Source organism: Solenopsis invicta, chromosome 3 (assembly GCF_016802725.1).
Source record: "Solenopsis invicta isolate M01_SB chromosome 3, UNIL_Sinv_3.0, whole genome shotgun sequence".
Taxonomy (NCBI): domain Eukaryota; kingdom Metazoa; phylum Arthropoda; class Insecta; order Hymenoptera; family Formicidae; genus Solenopsis; species Solenopsis invicta.
The window spans coordinates 16,804,950-16,821,637 of NC_052666.1; the positions used below are offsets into that span (position 1 = coordinate 16,804,950).

Sequence of the window (16,688 nt, forward strand, 5' to 3'; positions counted from 1 at the left end):
TTAAATAAATCTCGCAATAATTTTTCTGACTGTAAAAAAATATATCAGAGAGAATTCAATTTTGTATCAAATAAATTGATAATTATTATATCGTTAATCGAATAATTACATTGATTTATTCTGCTCAAAAAAATTGACGAATCGTTTATTAATCGAATACTTGTTAGTAAAAAGGAAGTCACTTTTTTACCTCCATCTTGAATTCTTTTATCTTTTTTTTATATCTCATCTCATCGCCGATTAGATTTTCGAAAAAACAACTTTCTTTGTTCCTAGATATCAATTGTAATTTAATAATTTTTATTACGATCCGAATAATTCGATTTAAAACAAAAAAGTTTGTAGAAGTCTCTTAAAACTTAATAGTTTTCAATAACATTTAATAATAACAAATTTGATTAGACGCACTAGTGCAGTCTGGTGCACGTTAAAGCCATCACGCAAGTCGATAAAAGATATGTAATATATCACTTTTATATTAAATTAGTGTCCAATTAAAAATGTTACGAGATTGTTAGACATTAAAATTTATTTGTTTTACATTAAAATAGTATTAGTTGAGTTATTCTATCAATTTAAAATACTTATAAAGCAGATATAAAAAATTTAAAAAATGTTAATTATGTCGGTGAATTTTCAACCACAAAGTAGTATTAACGTCAGTAAAATATGAGTAGGATTAATATGAATTTGCGTCTTTTAAAACGGCCTGTCTGGAAACAGATCGATTTCGCGTGTTAGCTCGCTATGATATCACTTTAAGCGATAACCAGTTGCTGACAAATTGGCGTGACTCGTCTCGTTCCAGTCAGGGATTATTGCAAACTGCGAGCAAGGGACTGCTGGCAACTTGAAGGATACTGATGGCGTCAAAAGTTTCCTCAGTCGTTTCTCCCGCGGCGTAGTAAATATTGAGACGCGCCTTTTCGTACGTTAAGGCGACGATATTATTGCCGCGCTACTTTTATCGATGTTTACAAAGTTTAATTACTAACTTGTTCTCACAGCCATTCTCACTGGTGTACAAGACAAACTTAAATTACTACGCACACGAGGGCTTTGACACCGAGACACAGTAGAATTAATATTCACAGCAAGGGCAGCGAAATCCGAATCAGGGCGCAATCACGATGGCTGAATAGCGGGCGTGGAGATATAGTATTAATTATGTGCCAAATAAATTACCAACTTGTTGATCGTCATTAATACTCGATAAACCTGGTCAAACATCCAGTGGACCTCTCGCAAAGACCCCGAATACTTATAAGCCCTAATAATAACGGGTGTAACGGGCGACCCGTTCTCGTGTGGATCACGCGCGGCTTTAATGGCAATATCTCTAATCGCTATTATACATCGCGAATGCGAATCACGCTTTAGTGTAACGAACGCGCGTAAACGTGCGTCGTCGTCGCGGCACGTTGCGCCTCGTGTGATCCGGGACAGAAGGTGAAGCTTGAAATACCGTGAAATAAAGAGGCAAGGGTTGTGAGGCGTAGCAGTGTGGCGAAACGTGTGCGCGCGCGTGCTGTTTTAATGAAACGAAAGGCGGCATTTTGACGTGAACAAAAATGTTACGCGAGATAAATTAAAAACGACAATAAGCTTTATTAAACTGGAATATATTAAGCGTGCGATTACAATTTATTATAAGTATTCAACATCTTATAAATAGATAATACAGATAAAATCTCGTATCAAAATTGAATCTCTACGTATTAACTTCTGATAATAATTTAAATATATCTCTTTTGATCGAGTTACGCTTCTCTCGTGCGCCATCGTTAACAGTAATATTAAATTAATGAATTTGATCGACGATGTTTTCTATAGATGAGCCGCCGTGTATCCTTTCCTGTTACTGCATTCTGTACATTCAGCCTCGTCGTGACCGGCGCGTTTATATTATATCTCGTTTATGAAGCTCCGTATTGTTGCACTATCCTGTTCCACTCCTTCGGGAAGGATCGCTGAATGTGAGAAAGGACCTTCTTGATCTGACGTATCTCTTCGGGGCTGCACTGCGGGCAGGAGCCTCTCAGAACCAGCGGCACTAAACCTGGATAAAATAACGACGTAGAATTTCAACAGAATTTTTGGGTTTTATGTAGTAAGCTTATATGCGCAGGGCTCCTCTCGAGATTCATGTGTGTGTGCACAATATTATCGCAAGATATAATGGTATTTGATGTTTAACATTTCCGCAACTGTATACAGTCTGTCCCGGAGCGAATCCCCGATGCTAATTTTAACCTTTTATGAGATGAGCGTTGCCGCGCGCGTGACACGAGAAATGAAATAAAAATGGGAAAAAAAAGAAATGAAAAAAAGCCCCCGCCTCTCAAAAGCGAGTAAACGTTCGTGTATGGATAGTATGATACAAATTGGAATGGAGTAGCGGTAATGCTCGATATTTCGTGCTTTCGATGCGATAAAGGATCGAGACTGATGCGATCTCGCTGAGCTCGGATTCCACTTCCATAGACACACGAAAACGTTCGACCCTTGCTGTTTACTCTGCAACGACGGAAACGCGACAATTAGCATGACGTTCTTGTTCACGTGTATATCTCACAGTGGAAATTGAACTCGCCGAAATTACATGGAAATTACGCGAACCGTAAACTTTACATAATTTTCGATACAACAAACATCCGAAATTTACTCTGAAAATACCAAGGAGTTTCCTCTATTTCCCGTTTCCTCCTTTTTCCCACAAGATAATAGTCGATCGCCTTTCGCGATATCAAGGAGAAAGTGGAATTTTATTCTAATTGCAAGTCCCGTTTGGGATAATCGGGAGGCGCGATTTCTCCGCGATGGGGGAGATTTCTCTACTCGTACTTTTCAAACGACGTCCGACGGGGTCGCACGGCGCCTCTCCCAGGGCGCACTTAAGCTGTCTGTTCAAGTAACGTTTGTCGCTCAGGGCTATGTTCAGTTGTTCGTCGGAGACCCGCGATCTGCCGGTTTGCTGCCCCTCAACGTTGTCCGTTGATGACTCGGTGGCCATCGCCACGGCGAGCAGGGCACAGAGCAGGACGAGGAGGATCTGCAACATAATCGCAAACGGTATATGCAAATGCACGTGAGCCACAATAGTGAGCACCGATTATTATTACCGAATTTTGCTGTACCGTGGCTAAATAGAGCGGCGACGGCGGCGCGTTCCCGGATTTTCCAGCGCGTTTCGCGATAGTCCGGGATAGTCCCGTGACTTTATTGCCCCGTCGGATTTCCGCCGTAACGGCGAACGCCGCGGGGTGTAAAAAAAGAGAGGGAGGCGGATTGTTGTCTTTACGCGGGCTGCGGGGCGAGCCGTGGCGGCGCGGGCCCGACGTTAAACTTATTAACCTCCGGCGCAACGGCGGCAGACGAGATATCCCGACGACGGTGCTTAACGTGATTACACCATCTGCAAGTATTATGGTAAACGGGTTCCGGCTTTGGAGAGACACGGAGACACAAGACGGAGCGCGCGCACAGATATACCCTGCATGGGGTGAAATTAGCTGCGCGGCCGTCCGACAATAAGGGCGGAAGCACGTCTGTCATGCGGTAACGAAAGCGGATAAGGTAGAGCCGGGCTGCAGGCGAGGCGGCGCGCCCCGGTGAAGCACGCCAAAGCTAACACGGCTAAACAAGCAGCAACCCACCGTCGTGCCGCTGCTATACGACAGCGAGTATGCGAGTAGCTCCCAATCTCTGTTTGCTCGTTCTTCTCTCTCCCTCTCTCTCCTCCCTCCCAGATATTTCGCCGCGTCGCGTCGCACATCGTCGTCGTCGTCGTCGTCGTCGTCGTCGTCGTCGTCAGAGCTTAACTAAGGTCACCGTTTTTAAATTACCTCCTTGTCGCCGCGACGACTTTCCTTTTTTTCATAAACTCGCGACCATTCTAATTTCGAGAAGTGAATTTTCACCTCGCGCCTGGTACCGCAACACGTTTCGCCGCGGTCTCCCTCTCATTAAGGGTGCTTCTTGAAAGATTCAGCGGCCGCGCTAACGAGTGGCCGCTAATTTCGCAGGTATTTGCGTTATCGCGCGGTATGATGCAATTATTCCACCCCGCGCGGATTAAGGAGACACGGTTCTCTGGAACGTGTCCGTGCGACCGCGCAGCAAACACCTACGGCCAAAAATTACTTAAACGCTTTGCATAAACCCCGTATTTATTCGACGTTATTTACTAAATATATGGAACAACCGGCGCTCGAACACTGGATACCACTCGTGAAATTTTCGAAACATCGAATATGCACTACATGATACCCGAAAAGTGATATCTTGTTTTGAACTGTGCGTATGCGTGTACCGAAAATGCCAACACACCGCTGCTCGATGATGGTCCTGGCACCGTTGATAGTTTTTATACCTCGAAAATGGGATGTAGGTTAATTGGCTCTTTGGATTTGTGCGCCAATCAAAAAAGTACAGTGTGCATGCGTGCGCGTGTGCGCACATATGTGTACGCGCACGTTGCATTCGTCACATTGCGTCGCGCAGCCGTTAATAGAACGAGTTTATGGAGACGCGTTGATTATCCGACACGACAGCTTCGACCTAGGAACGTATTTCTAGGTTATTACGAGCCCGTAATATACCCGAACCCGTAGGCAATCGAATTCCTTCGCTCCCTGTTTATTGGATTCCTTTGACATCCTTTGTGCTAACGTATTCGTGCTGATCGAGGCCCCTCTTTTGCATATCGCCTCGCGAGTAAACCCGTGGAAGCCCAAGCTGTTCGCGTCGCGATACGAGAACGTATGATTCGCCGACTACACTTTTGCTTCATCTATTTTTTGCCGTTTTCTACACTACGCGCAGAGCGCTATAATTTGAATTTTTAATTCCGCCGTCCTTTCACTGCTTTCTCCGGCCTGGATTTCGAATAACCTCGGGCTCCACGATCACCGATGTTCTTTCTTGTCGGCGCAGCTTTTCACGTATGCATGTAGCCGCAAGAATTTTTTATGCTTCTTTTTCATTTTAATGCCAAGTACTCTGAATTATATACGTGAGACGTTGAATACTCATGTTCTCGTTGCCGATCGCGATAGACGATGACTAATTGAGCGTTCAGTAAGAACTCACCGTAATTTATTCAGTTTTATTTGAAAATTTAAGTAGAATAATTGATGGTTGAAGTTAATTAAAATATATTTTACGTTTATTAAAAATATTATATTACTATACCAACACTAGAGTAACTGTCTCAATTACTGCCGCTTTATGCACGGAGAGAATTTTTCGCTCTATTTTATTCGCTACAAATTTTATTACGTGTGGTGATAAGCTCGGGACAATTTGGCAAATATTATCAAATATTATGAGCAACGATAGGAATTTTTGAAATATACAAAAGATGTTTTGTCAACTGCTTTTATAAAAATTTACCATGCAGCGTCATAAAATTTTTACAATTTCAGACAAAATTTTCTTAGTTATATAATATGTACACTGAAAAAAAGATGGATGGCATTATACAGTATCTAGTTATGACATAAACAACACATCGATTTACCGTGCGATTTACCATTACGATAAAATTATCATGAGCAGTTAAGTCAGATTGAAAATATCATATGTTTATCGTTACTTGGAAAATAAAATGTGTCTATTGTTACCTGGCATTTATTTTATTTAAAACAAGAAAGAATCGTAAACCATTTAACAAATTTTATAATTACTGAAATTTCGCTATACAGTTCAGTAAAAATAATGAAAAATGTTTTAATGTGTTAAAACATAAAATGTGTGTAGTAGATATTAATAAATCAGAAAAAAATCATAAAATTTTTTGAAATACAATATTGTCCTATGACTGCCACGATATTTTCAGGATGAATTTTATGAAAAATTCTCTCTGTGTTGTGTCAGTTAGTACGTTTATTTTGTGTAGAGAAAGAATGATTTTAATAAAACACCTAAAAATTTAGCTGGATACAAATCTGAAATTAATTTGGCCGTCATAAATAATGACTCAGATTTATGTCTAATTGTGTCAGTTGTGTAGATCGATTAAGCTGATTACTAAAATAAAAAATTTTTGCAGCATTGCATTGTTTGAACATTCATCATAATATATATTATTTCATGATTCTACATTTTCTTACAGATCTGTGTCTAGCTAAATTTTTAAATAGTTTCAAATTGTTTTTCCGATTTAATTTTTTTAAATATCTTATATTAAATATCCTTTTTTATCATCATTCGGGTAAAAATTTTAATATACACGAAATACCAGCAACAAGCTCGAAAAAACGTATTGATTATTTAAATATAAAGAAATATTTATAAAATATAAACTTATTATTGCCAGTCAATGCTCAAAATATTGCCTCCCTTTTTTTCGATTACTGCCGTACAATATTTCATATTTTCCTATTTACCGCCGCGCATTATGTTTATATAACAGTCTTAGTTTGACATTAAAACATTTTTAATTCACAATTAATACTCTCTTGCTCAACAGTCTCACTACTTTTTGTTCTAATATTACAGTTGAAAAATGCGGCGGCAATTAGGACACTGACAATAATTGGGGCAGCTACCCTATGTTTCACGATTCAAACGCTGTTTAATCACGACGTAATTACGTTTCGCATTTCAAGTCGCACTTAACACGCCTGCTTCCGTCCGTTTGATTTCCCAGCGGAGACGCGGAATCTCGAATTTCGACTTTTGTGGCAGAATTCTAATAATCGCGACGGCTCCGTAAATCATGACGCGCGCCACGTAGACGTATATATCTATATATAATATACATATATATATCTCGGGAGTGATTTGTAGGTTCGATGCTGGCGCGCTCGCGCAAAACCGCTTACTTCCGCAAACCTGTGTGGATTATAAGAATTATTGCCTGTTCTGACTGGCAAATTGGCGTCGATATATAGATTTTATCGCCGAAACGTCGCGCTAATACTGGTCCTTCTCACACGCTATAACGCATCGGAATGTTTCGTGCAACGAGTGCCATGCACCACACGCTCTCTTTCTCTCTCTCTCTCTCTCTCTCTCTCTCTCTCTCTCTCTGTTTCTCTCCGTTGTACATACGGCGATCCGCATACGGGCCGTTAATTACGCTCGCATTGAATGTAACGGCTGATAATGCGCCGTAAGCATACGACGCGATGCGAGACCGTGGTGTTGGTATAGTATTAATTACGTTCATTGCCCGCGCCCGTATACGGCAATAATTACGTGCAGCTATCGACACGGCACTTTCACCCCGATCATGATGATTTACTCGTCGCGTCGCATCGTCACGTCTACGTGCGGCGGCAGCGCGGTTATAAAATTAATAATCCGAATTCACCGCGGACGGGAGAGAGTTGCTTCCATCGCTGAATGGTAAACTGGAGATATATCAGCGGAAGCAGTCCTACGAGTTATATGACCGCTATCGGCGTCGCCGTTCGATAAATAATAATTTAGCGACGCCCGCCGCCTACGTTGCCACGGCCGCGTTAATTTACGGTTATCAAACTAATTTACAGTTACTTGGCGGTAATCGAGATATACTAGCGAGATTGTCGCCGGGTGCCCGCGTCTTCTCGTTTCGGGCTACCGGTAAATAATATTACCAATAAATAACGCAGCTCGCGCTCTTTCGAGCACAATATTCGCGCGGGGCGAAAATGAATTGGGGGGGACAAAATTATAACAGCAGATCAGAGATTAATAATTGTCGAGTGAAACCGTGATCGCCGAACGATATTTTAAGTGTACCTACTCGTATTTATATTAGAATCTCGTTTTAGGAAACTATCGGGATTTTAACGATATTTAATAAGCGTACAGATGTCTCTCATTCTTTAGTATTATGTTAAATATATATATTTTTTAAGAAAAGGACTAGTTTGCATATTAACATTTAAAAAAAACCGTGAAAAAGTATGCCATGTAAATTCAATGTTATTATAATTTATTTTGTACTTGTTTCTTATCGTACATCCCGCACTTTTCACGAAATGCAAAAATAAAACTAATACAGTTATTGCTACTTCGTTTTTCATTATATTTCAATATTGCAACTGAACTTGAGAGAAGATGTTCTGTGATGTCGAAATTTCGTTTATTCGTTTATCTGTTGTTTAAAATGCGTCTTTATGCAACCACAATGTGATTGCACTAAAGATTTACAAAATCGTTGGATAATCCTTTTCGCTATTGTCATTCTGATCGAGCAATGTTTCGAAACCTTTTGCATAAGTACACGATTGCGATACGTTTGAATTATAATGTTATCGCATTATCGATAAGCCATTGCCAATCGCGTCGCACGTAGAATCGTCGCGGTACGTGCGGAAATTCGATAATTCCATTTTATTACGGACGGAATCGCCGTTTCTCTTTTAGAAGATTTGATTCTGGCTATTTCTTGCGAGCGTATACATCGAGTTAGTCTTTATGCGATTCGATAGACACATTTTATCTCAAGATAATCAGCTTTCGAGTCTTCGACGTATTATGAAATGTATTTGATAAGTTCTTGTAACGAAATATTATATTTTTCAATATTTACTTTACATTATCTTCGTAATACTTTTCGTAGTCGCAAAATTTGAAGTAAATAAAAAAACAAAGTATAATTAAAATAATTAAATTTTTCTAATTAAAGGCACAAAATTTTAGATCAAAAGACATGTAAAAATGATGATCTAATTTCAACAAGAGCCTATATATATATATATATATATATAAAATTTACTTATAATATATATAATATTTATAAATTATATATATATATATATATATATATATATATATATATATAGGCTCTTGTATATTATATATAAATTATATTTATATATATATAATATATATATATATATATATATATATATAGGCTCTTGTATATTATATATAAATTATATTTATATATATATATATATATATATATATATATATATCCTATTATATTTAAGCAAGCCGATAAGAATGCATAATGGTAATGCTGTCTATGTAAAGATCTTGATGTGACATCCCTTTTCATTTTTGTTATTTATCATTTTTCTTGTAAAATTTATACTAAAATGCATACTAAAATAAGGTATAACTAGCTCTTGTGATTTCCATAACGTTAATGACTGACATGAAGTTTTAGATTGAGAAATAAGCAAAAATATGATAATCTAATTTCGAAAGCCGATATCCTGTCATATTTAAGCAAATCGATGCACCTGTCTCGTTAACTATAAAGGTCTCGATATGACATTTCTCTTTTCGTTTTTGTTATTCAACCTCTTTCGTATGTATATATTTAACGCGAACAGCTGTTACGCTCTGTAAAACAATGCGATTTTAAAGCGCGCGTTACAATGTTTTCCCGCACAAGATGCAATTATTTTGCATCGTACGATCGTTTAGCCGTACAAAGGCACGTAACAATGGAACGTTATTGGTTTAATCTAATGGCGCATTAATCCGAGCCTTTGCATACATGTCCAGCAAACATTGTTTCATTCCAAACTCGGCAATGTAGCGTGTTAAATACATCTTTATCGGCTTCCAATATTTGCCTCATCTAAATAGGATATCTGTATGTGAAAAGCAAGGACGATCAAAAATTTATTCTGCTCTTTGTCTCGGAAAAAGCAAGAATTATTGAAAATACGCGGGATTTCCAGGTTAAATTAAATAAATCATTATTATTAATATTATTTATATGCAGTGCGATTTATGTTACCTCATTATTTAAAGTTTATCTTCCTTCTTTACCGTATTATTTTCATATAATAATTACAAATTTTCATTAATTACTTTTATTATATATTACTTTCGGTATATATATATATTTTTTTTTTTATAATTTATAAAGCTTGTTTTTTTTATTTCAGCACATGAATATGTCGAAACTGATAATTCTCTGGACTTGATTGTTTCTTTTCATATAATAATTACAAACTTTCGTTATAAGTTTCGTTATATGTTACTTTCGGTATATAATTTTTTTATAATTTGTAAAGCTTAGCTTTTCGATTTCAGCACATGAATATGTCGAGACCGATAATTCTTTGGACTTGATTGTTTTTTTTTTTTCAGTGTCTTAGATACAGATATGTTTTTGCGAGAGCCACGCAGTTTCCGAGCAAATATACAATTATGCAAAGCGGCGCATTTTTTGACGTGAATTTATTCGTCTCCGAGTAGCCCTTCTCGTTGTGGGGTAGAACGCATTACAATAAAAATAAATCGTCCGGAAGCGGCAGTAGACCCTCCTCTATCCTCGAATACTTCTGTCGTAAATGTACGACGCCGAGCGAGAGTCCGCGAGGAGGATTCTAAGTAGCTCGTACCGTATCCCGTACGTCTGATGAATAAGCTCCTTGGGGCGGTGTCGCGCGGGAGATTCCACCGGGGGCGAGAATTTTCCTCGCATACCGAAACAACCGCTTCCCTAAACGCCCAGATTCGCGTGCGCGACGGCGAGTCTCGCTCTCCCCGGAGGGTGTTCTCTCCCCGAAACTTTAAATCACTAGCCGCGTGCACATATATACATATACATTGTATATGTATACGTATGTACATGGGGTGTGCGTACCGCGCGCGCGAGAGAGAGTGCATCAACCTGTTGCGCACGTTCGTCACTCACCTTGATTGCCGGAGCCATGCCGAAACCCGCGTGTTGGTCGGTGTTCAAGATCGCGCCGTTTGATCTCGGGCGCGGCGAAAGAGCGAGACGGTATCGATTGGCCGGGGGAGAGTCGGGAACCGATCGCGACGCTTGTGCGTGCGTGCGTGCGTGCGTGCGATGACCTGCGAGGAAGTCTCCGAGCTCGTGTGCTCCTTCCGCGGTCGAGATTCGCTCGCGATCCTCTCACCACGAAAACGCGCGACTCACTGGATCCAAGAGAAGCACGTATCCGTGGTCTTTCCTTCCCTTCCTACCGATAAACACTAAAGTGTACGCGGCGTACGACACATGATATATACCGGCATTTCGAAGAGGTACCTACTCCCCGGGTGCCGACACCGATGAGAGAAGGGGAAAGTGCGTGACGTACGTGAGCGAGAGGTGCCACGGTTTTTTTTTCCGTTCGTTTGATGAATATACGACCGCATGCTGCTATTTTATGTGACTTTCGTCGGGCCACCGCTGTTCTTTCGCGGAAGAAAATGAGGAAGAAAGGAACTGAGCTATTAGACATTCTCACGAGTTCTCTTAGAGAAAGGAAAAGAAAAAATTAAAAAAAAAAAAATTACTGATATTACAGATATTTTTTGTTCCGATATTATAAAAACTCGCTGAAAATAATCAGAAGATTAAACGAAATAACTTAAATAAATTGACGAATAAATTAGAAAGTTGCCAACGCTAGTCAATGAATCGAGGTTCAACAGTGTCGCCTTGTGACTCGAGAGTCCTCCGTAGCTTTCATATGATGGCTGACAAATTCATACTTCCGGAATAATCGGTACACGAATGTCATTTCGCTATGCGCATATCGCAAGCTTTCCAGTACTCCCTCGCGATCGTGTCGACATACGCGAGGCGGAACGGATTCGCCTCGCGAGTCGCGTTTCTTGGAGAAGTCGAGGTGGGTCGGCGAGCCGCCCAGTCGATTTCACCCATTGAAGAAATCGCGCTACCGTTGACGACTATTTTCATTTCGTCTCCTCGGCGGAAATGGATTTCATGTGTTACGTCAGACGTGGAAGAGTCGCTATCACTAATTCATCGACATCTTTTTCGATGCGCTCGATCGCCTGACTAACGCGATCTGACTGCTTAAATTGGATATTTTAGCAGGTCAAATTCGATAAATCATTGCGATCTTTCGCTTGCCTCTAGCTTACTTTTAGCTCTACGTAAAATAAATAATTCAAGTAAAACCACCGCGACTTTATTGCATTTATTCCGTCATTTTAATTTTATAATTAGTCCTGTACATATCTTAAGTATCTTAATTTCTTATTTTGACGTCCATTGCAAGTACACTGACAGATTAAAGGTATGTAAAGTTACAAGATCAATTCTCAGTGGGTAACGCTAAAAGTATATCATAATAAAAACGTAGCTACCTGTGATTTTCAGAGTTATTGGGTTATATGATATATGGGTTAGGCGGTTTATATTTTCAATTTCTATGTTTTATTCGGTGTAGCCTTTATATCCTCAATTTTTTTTTTTTGCTTTCAAAAAGGCACTTTCTCTTCCATTTCCTCTCCCCTCCCTCTCTCTCTCTCTCTCTCTCTGCCCCTCTTTTTCTCTATATGAACCTACTTGTTGGATGACGTTGCATAATGATAACAAATAGAGTCTCGCCTGGTGAATATTCTCATATTCCACCAACAGAATTAATCATCGCCACGCGAAGTAAAATATATTCGCCGGCATGTAAAAATACGCATTTATCTCGTCGCACGTTCAGGCACAGATCTCAGCTTTTTACGCCGACTCTCCGCGCTTAATATGGCATTTGCATCGCAAATTTCACCGCTATTTCCTCCACCGGATACATCCGATCCGCAAAGTTGCATCGTTATAAAAGCAATCCCGATAAAATCACCGACCTGTCTCTCCCGTAAACGAATAACGAGCTAACGAGCGTATTTTTCGGCACATCCGCGCGTCATCGCGTCTCGGTTTACCAGCGGCGTCGCTCTTTCGCTCTGTTCCGTTGACCTCTTTATTTTTTTTACATGTTTCACCGCGATTTCGCAACCTGGAAGCATGGGAAAGAGATCCCAATAAAATCGACAGATTTAATGGTGGTGGGAGGGAGGGGAGGGGGGGCGATCGGTACGCGATGCTGCGACTCGGTGCGTCGTTCGCGTTCGTATATTCGATGCATTCGTCCGCGGCGATAACGGGTTTCGAAAGCGGGTTTCGATAAAAGAAAAAAAAAAGGATGAAGGAGAAGGAGCGAGGAGGCATGAAAAATACAGTTGTGAAAGAGAGGACGCCCCAGCGGGATGCCTCGCCAGCCTCCGCGTCGTCGACGGGATGGACCATCGACCGAGAAAAAGCGTGTCTCGTATCGATGAAGGTTACATCGAATGAAATTGGGCTATGCACTCCCGAGCCGAAAAATCTTTCGCGTTATCACAGCGACAAAATCACTCCTGCAACAACATCCGGGTAAATATGTGTAGAAATCAGATGTAATGTAATCAACTCAATCATTATCAAATAATAAAATTGATCGCAATTGTGATTACCAATATTCATGATTAATCTGTATTCATGATTGATGAATAATGAAAATAAGGAAGGTGAAATTAATCATAGGCGAAATTCATGATTGAATTACCAATCGTTAAATGAAAGTAATTACATTTCGGATGATGATTGATTCAATAAATTAATGGGAAGATTAAAAGACACTGGCAGCTTTTATAAAGTGTGTATCAATTAGTTTGATGCAAACGAAGAACTTCAATCTAATAGTAACAAATATTTAGAGACGTTTTGCGTGAGTAAGAGATAAAAATTCTCATGTAAAACTTGGACACTTGTTATTTGCTTCAACTTTTTAATTTCCTGTATTAAATATCTTAGTATCCAAACTTGGAATCAAAATTTTATTGAAATATGTAAGTTTGAAGAGTGAATTATTCCACATCCATTGGTATACACTTTTCAAAACTTTATTCGCAAACAGATCTGCAGGTAAATAAGACAAATAATTCAAAAATAATTTAATTCTTTTAAAGTCTACGAATATCTCGATACTCCTTTATTTCAAATTGAAAAAAGGAACGTGCTGTTCACGTTTTATACGCCGATGGCAAATTTTGTTCATCCGTGTATTAAACCAAAGATTCTCGCGGTGTTTTACTAGTGGCATGAGAGAGAGAGAGAGAGAGAGAGAGAGAGAGAGAGAGAGAGAGAGAAACAGGATACCAAGCCCTGCCGATCGCATTGATTTGTTCGTTAGTTTCCGTAGAAGGATTTAATTTCCCGGGAACAACGAAATGTGTATTTTTGTTCCGGAGATTTTCGCACCAACGCCGGCGGCATCCAAAAGAGAGGGCGAATTCCAACACCCTAACAAAGTCGACGCGTCGGTCCCCCTCTCATGCTCGCGTGTTTCGATTTTTTTTTCCACGCTGCCCCTCCGTCATCGACTCGGCCTTCCTTTTTTCTTTTTTCGTCACCCCGACTAGGTTGTCGGGGGCTGTTTGAATGGGCGATCGTTTCGAGGCGATCCGATTGTTCCGACGGAACGAGTTTACCCCGAAAAAAAAGTGAGCCCGATGGGGAAAGAGGAGATCGATGGCTTATTGTGCTGTTAGTCACGTCGTGTGACTCTTCGGAAGGGGGAACGAGTGAGGAAGTACGGAAGAGGCGGCTTGATTCACCTCGCGTTGAGTTTATTTAACATTTGCAGCCGCTTAACAGCCCAATTGGTTTTATATCCCTTTAGCGAAGCGTCCCATGCATATTGAAACGCGCCAGCTCGTGGAGTGCATGACAAGTATCGTTATTATTTAATTTAGTAATAATTTAGCACAGCTTTATGTACGTTCCCCAGTTTATATCGTGAATGATTGCATACTCATTTCGAGTAAATTTAATTAACTTCAATTATATATAAAATGAAAAACAATAATTGGAATAAGGCCGTGATGTGTATAACGCAATTAAAATCGAGAAGAGGTTGAGAAACGGTCGTAGCAAAACCCTAGTAGCTAAATATTTTTTATATGATTTTATATACATTTTCTAATCTCCGATAATATTTTTCGCAACAAAATCTTTACAGTTTTTCCAGGTGGGAGGAGGGGATCTCGTAGATGTTTGTTAGCATCAGTATTATTAATTAAAATTTATTATTAATTTAATATTGTGATATTAATTTTAAATAAAATTAATATCACAATATTAAATTTAAAAGCTGTGCTTCAAGACCGAAAGTAACGGCACGTAGTTCGAAGAATTGGAAAATATTATATAAAACTATATATAAGAAATATTATTTGAACACTAGATGCTATCTCCAATTTTTCTCGGTTTGAATTTAATTATGTAAACTACTGGTTCAGACGTTTATATATTTCTTATCTATTATTCAATTTAATAGATCGATTTTGTTACTTTAATTACATTTGCGAGCCTCGGTTACGTATCGATCGACGCAATGGTAACGTAATCAGGTAACAGGTATCGCGACGTTGTTTATCAGAAAAATTATATTTCCAAGTGCGGGACAGCGGCGCACAACAGTCGTGAGAGAAAATTAGGAAAACTGCGCCGGTGATTAAGTCGACTTTAACGGGAACGTGCCGGAACGTAAATTTGAGATATCGCGCGAATGTGGTCGTGTTAATTTCTTTTTTTTTTTTTTCGTCGTTCGTCGTTATTTACCAAGCTATCGGAAAATTCAACGGTTTTATCTTTTCCCCGGGTTTACGCAAATGGTTTTCCCGGTCCTACATGGCGCGTGTAACAGCCATAACACGCGTGAGTAGCTGTGTATAGCGAATTGCATAAATAAACGGCGTTTCGCGTTTCAATTCGCGATTCGTTTCAGCGAAATGAAAGCCTTGTTGCAGCATCCGCTTATGCATGTACGCACCACACCTCTCGGCGATCGGTCCTACGCTGTAAATCCTTGACTGCCAGGCGAACTTACCGTGAGGTGGATTAACGAACGTTAAACCGGTAGATTAGGGACGGGGAAAAGGATGACGCTTGTTTTAACCCTTCTGCGAGGGTTAATCTTCTCCCGGAGAATTCGTATAACCAGCCCGTAGCTTAACAAGGGGATTTTCCCTCCGAGAATATAAATTTAGATAAACAAGTTTTAATCGTTTTGTTGCTGGAAATTTCACCGCCGCAACATTAATTGCAATTTAATTATATTAAATTTAAACGAATTTAGCGGACGCCATCATTCCACGCGCGCTTACGCGTGCGTGCGCGAGATCGTCGAGAAAAAAAAATTGCGTGCTTAAATGTACGAGATTTGCGCGCCGCCAGTAATAGCGCCGAGTTACGCAAAATTAATCGTTTAACATTAAATTTATTGACATAACCGTCCCACGTTTAAGCCCCCCCCCCCGCTTTGATATTGGCCGGACTGAATAAACCGTCCGTGTTATTTAAATATTTATTCGCGGGAAATTACTCGCGTTGGCTTAATAAATTCAACTATGATTTCCCCATAGACTTGATCTCGGCAAATTTCAAAGCGTTGAGCGCCGGGAAAAGAATAGATAAGAAATCTCCACCTGCAGATTTCACTCTTATTCCTTTTCGTTTAAAGCGCGTAATCCGATAGAGCAGCCTTATTCCAAAAACCCGGCGAGTATCCTGTCCCGATCAGCGGAAAGTGTAGGACATTCACGCTATCCAACCTAGAGATCCGGCAGATAATAAACTCTTTAACGTAATTATCGATATTCCGTACTGTACGCGTTCATAATTTGCGCAAACGAACATTATTTGGTTCCTTGTTACTTCCAGTTTTGTTCACATGTATGAAGAGATTTATTCACTAAAATGTTTCACGTTTTAAAGTAGCGATGCAGTTCCCGTATAAAAAGTTTAATTTCTGTCATCTAAAGTTAAAATCCTGAATAAAAAGAAAGAAAATTCGCGATTAAAGAATTAATAATTAAATGTAGCAACGTATCGCGAATCCGTCCGTAAATATTTCACAAAAGTTTATTCTGTTTTACAGATGCAACAGATTCTTCATGGCTTACAATTTGCATCGAGAGGAGAGGCGGCTTCA

General features: G+C 39.7%; 1 protein-coding gene across 1 annotated transcript; it reads right to left on the bottom strand.

Annotated features, from left to right (window-relative positions):
• Positions 1-1,584: 1,584 nt before the first annotated feature.
• On the bottom strand, positions 1,585-10,938 carry LOC105202765 (ejaculatory bulb-specific protein 3). The gene is made up of 3 exons (XM_011171431.3): positions 10,598-10,938; positions 2,845-3,052; positions 1,585-2,059 (listed from the first exon to the last, which is right to left on the bottom strand). Exons 1-3 carry the CDS (start codon positions 10,613-10,615, stop codon positions 1,917-1,919), a joined length of 369 nt encoding a protein of 122 aa, XP_011169733.1. The 5' UTR covers positions 10,616-10,938; the 3' UTR covers positions 1,585-1,916.
• Positions 10,939-16,688: the final 5,750 nt, after the last annotated feature.

Bases quoted from the DNA above. Each gene is read 5' to 3' on its own strand.
- LOC105202765 (XM_011171431.3), bottom strand. The intron at 2,060-2,844 runs GTACGAGTAGAG...TATTTTATCCAG, and splicing joins CGTCGGACGTCGTTTGAAAA to GTTTAGTGCCGCTGGTTCTG.